Source organism: Rattus norvegicus, chromosome 1 (assembly GCF_021556685.1).
Source record: "Rattus norvegicus strain SHRSP/BbbUtx chromosome 1, alternate assembly SHRSP_T2T, whole genome shotgun sequence".
Taxonomy (NCBI): Eukaryota; Metazoa; Chordata; class Mammalia; order Rodentia; family Muridae; genus Rattus; species Rattus norvegicus.
In genome coordinates this window covers 223,562,831-223,566,714 of record NC_141534.1, presented here as the reverse complement: position 1 = coordinate 223,566,714, position 3,884 = coordinate 223,562,831, and the positions used below count along the sequence as shown (strand labels likewise).

The 3,884-nt window shown below is 40.7% G+C and overlaps 1 protein-coding gene and 1 pseudogene across 1 annotated transcript; both read right to left on the bottom strand.

The window, feature by feature from the left end:
* Positions 1-1,674: 1,674 nt before the first annotated feature.
* Fabp5-ps2 (fatty acid binding protein 5, pseudogene 2) lies at positions 1,675-2,069 on the bottom strand (annotated as a pseudogene).
* A 185-nt stretch (positions 2,070-2,254) lies between these two features.
* On the bottom strand, positions 2,255-3,211 carry Or10q1 (olfactory receptor family 10 subfamily Q member 1). The gene has a single exon (NM_001001289.1). The coding sequence runs from the start codon at positions 3,209-3,211 to the stop codon at positions 2,255-2,257; it is 957 nt and encodes a 318-aa protein (NP_001001289.1).
* Between the last annotated feature and the right edge of the window lie 673 nt (positions 3,212-3,884).

The window sequence follows — 3,884 nt, the reverse complement described above, 5'->3', positions numbered from 1 at the left end:
CCAATAAAGCAACTGTCTTGTTTGAAATGAGAATCCTAAAATGAAGTTAAGTAGAACGGTGTTCCCATGTTGGAAGCTCTATTCAAATTTTAAAATTATTCTATGACTTAAAGAAAGTTGAGTATGTCCATCCTGGTAGCACATTATTATTATTATTATTATTATTATTCAAACACATTTATTTACTAAGCAAAGAAATGATCCTGTGTAAACCAACAGTTTGACATGGATTTCACGTGAAGTGTTTGCGATAAAGAAAACTGCCCAAACTGGAGATCCATCCCATATACAGCCACCAAACCCACTCATTATTGCTGATGCCAAGAAGTGATTGCTGACAGATGTCTCCTGATAGACTTTGCCAGAGCCTTGCTGATACAGATAAGGATACTTGTAGCTAACCATTAGACTGAGCAGGGGGACCCCAATGTAGTAGTTAGAAAAAGGACTGAAGGAGCTAAGGGGTTTGCAACATGATACGAAGAACAACAGTATCATCCAACCAGACTCCCCAGAGCTCCCATGGACTAAACCACCAACTAAAAGTACACGTAGAGGAACCCATGACTCCAGCCACTTATATTATAAAGGATGACATTGTCTGGCATCAATAGGAGGCGAAGCCCTTGGTCTTGAGATGAAGGCTTGATGCTCCAGCACAGGGGAATGCTAAGGTGTTGAGGTGGGAGTGGGTAGGTGGGAGTGGAGGCATCTTCTTCGAAGCAGGCAGAGGCGGAGGGGTATGAGAGAATGGGGAAAGGGATAATATTTGAAATGTAAATACATAAAATATCCATAAAAATAAAAATAAACAAATAAGAAAGAAAGAAATATTTAAAAAAGTGATTAGGGATACAATCATGGACCATACACTGTCATTAGATCTTTAAATATCCATTTAGTCCTTTTTGTTAGACTATTCAAATGGTAGTTATTTATATGAGTAGTTGGAGGGAAAAATTGATATGTACGGTTAGACCAAACTTCTAAGTCAAATTTCTTCTGTTGTGATACTTCTTGTCCACAAGAATCCTTAAAAGAAACACAGAATGGGGACAGACACAAGAAGTCGGAAACTAGGAAAGCCCATGGGCATCAAATCAGCAGAGCAATGGAGGGGATCAGGATAACTGTGTATCTGAGGTCTCTTGTCAATGCTCTTTTTGGTTTTCTGGGATACTGGGAGATGTGGTGTAAGTGGATTAATCTGGTTTACTTTCTGTTTATAAGATATAAGACAAAATACTTTTTCTAAGATTATTAAAGGATAGATTTTCTTCATATTTGGAAATAATTCTAAGATTCAGCTGTAACTCCCCCATGTATGTTCAAACAAGTATCAGCATTCCTGACTTCTGGCGGCCTAGTTAACTTTCACTCTTGATTTGTCCTATAAGTTTACCACAACAAATAAATTCCTTGATAAGGATGGAGAGAGAGAGAGAGAAAGTAGGGAGGGAAGGAGGAGGGAGGGAGGGAGAGAGAGAGAAAGAAAGGGAGAGTAATGGGGTGACAAAAGTATAGACCAGAGCGATTTGGCGGTCTTCATCATCCTCTGAGGTGCTGGAGGGAGGCCTCAGGAATACCAGGCTAGTAGAGCTGTTAAGACCTGTTCATTGAATTCAGTTTATTCACTCAGACAGCTAACTCCTGTCCAGCATGATGATGAAGCCCTCATTCCACCTTCTCATAGATCTGAGTACAGGTGATATTGTTCACGACACATTCCACCACCATCTTCCCATCCTTCAGTTTTCTTGCTATTGTGCTTTTCTCCCTTTTCCATTGCTGGTGCTGGACCAGGGCACCGTCTGTGAAGGTACATTTGGTCTTACTCAGTCTTCCTGCAATCAAACTTCTCAGGGTACAAGAAAACACTGTCGTGCTTACTGTGTTCTCAGTTTTGTCAGTGATGTTGTTGCCATCAAAATAATGATACAGTCTGGTTTGGCCATGGCACCTATCTTCCCAAGAGCCAGTCCTATTTCTAGCTCCTGCATGTAGTCCTCAAAGCCTTGGCTTTCCAACAACCACCACTTCACTTTGCGGTCCTTAAGGCTGGCCATGACGGGCAGGAGAGCACAAAAGCAGCAAGGAGAGGCAGTAATAGGGGTGCTCGCATGTGATTTTGTTTTTTGTTTTTTTAATGTAATGTAATGTTGATGACAGTAAGTGATATAATTTTGTTTGTCCTTTTCTGTTGAATGATTTAACTGACAATTACCACACAATTCCCTGACATCTTTATCTCCCCTCAGACTGCTTTATGGAAGATGGAGTTCCTCAGCGCGCCTTTCACATCTTTATTTCGAAGAGTGTAAATCAGAGGGTTGAGTAATGGGGTGACAAAAGTATAGACCAGAGCGATTTGGCGGTCCTCATCCTCTGAGGTGCTGGAGCGAGGCCTCAGGTATACGAGGCTACAGCATCCATACTGCAGCAAGACCACAGTGAGGTGGGAGGAGCAGGTAGAGAAAGCCCTCTGGCGACCCTCTGCAGAGTGCATGCGTAGAATTGTAGAAGCAATGAACACATAGGAGATACATATCAGCAGGAATGGGACAGTCAGCACCAGTATGCCCACTACATAGAGGACTGCCTGGTGCACATGAATGTCAGCACAAGCTAGGCGGAGAACTGGGGGCACATCACAGAGGAAGTGGTTTATTTCCCTGTCATGTCCACAGAAGGGCAAGGTGAAAATTAAGGTAGTGAGCTGGAGGGAGAGAAATAGCGCCAAACTCAAAGAGCCCATCACCATCTGGATACACAGCTTCTGGGTCATGATGAGGGTGTAGTGTAGAGGGTGGCAGATGGCCACATACCTGTCATAGGCCATGATTGCCAAGAGAAAGCAGTCAGTGCTTCCTAAAGTTACAAAGAAGAACATTTGTGTCCCACAACCAGCCAGTGATATGGGTTTCTGGGCCCCAAAGATGTTAGAAAGCATTAAAGGTACTACATCTGTGGTGTAGCAGATTTCCAAGACAGACAGACTGCCAAGGAAGAAATACATGGGCGTGTGTAGGGAGCTGTGGGTGCACACCACCCAGATGATGGCTGTATTACCACAGAGGATCATCAAATACAGCAGGACAAAGAGGAGGAAGAGGAGAGCCTGGAATTCAGGGACAGTGGTGAAAACGCGGAAAACAAACTCAGGAGTCCCAGATTGATTGAGGACAGGCTTCCCATTCATCATGCCTTGCATGGAAAACAAACAAACAAACAAACAAACAAACAAACAAAGGAAATGCGGTATCTTATTTACTGAGTTGCTTCAAGCCAGAGAAAAGTCAGGGAGGCTGAATCTGTTTCTTCTGTGGTTTTCTTCTTGGTATTTAGTTTCGATCCCAATTTTGGGAAATAAATTCACAATTAAAAGTCTGGCATATTTTTCCTTAGAAATCTTAGTAGTGGACATGCTTGTCTACAGACAAATTCCCAAAAAAACTGGTAGATGTTTCCTCCATTTATTTCAATATTTGATTTAACCGAGAAACATTTTGTTTGTATGTAAAACTGTATATTTTGGACATATTTTTAAATAGGACAAACATATATTTAACTGTGTTTAAAGCTAGATAAATAAATGCACCATTCACATTTTTATATAGATTCTTACTCAGATAGAATATATGTAGATTTACATGTAAAGTTATGTAAAGATCTTAGTTATTTTTGTAATAAAATTAAATCACTACCAAGATGGAGAACCACAATAATAAACAGACAGACACTTTCTCTATCATTTTCACCACTCTTTCAGCTTTCATCACTAACAATTAGTTTAACTATATTTCAATTATCAATGTAATGATAATTTATGAACTTCACTGTACTTAAATATGTACTTCTACATCATGCCTGCAAAAGTTATTCAG

Coding starts and splice junctions, on each gene's coding strand:
- Or10q1 (NM_001001289.1), bottom strand. CDS start 3,211: ATGCAAGGCATGATGAATGGGAAGCCTGTCCTCAATCAATCTGGGACT.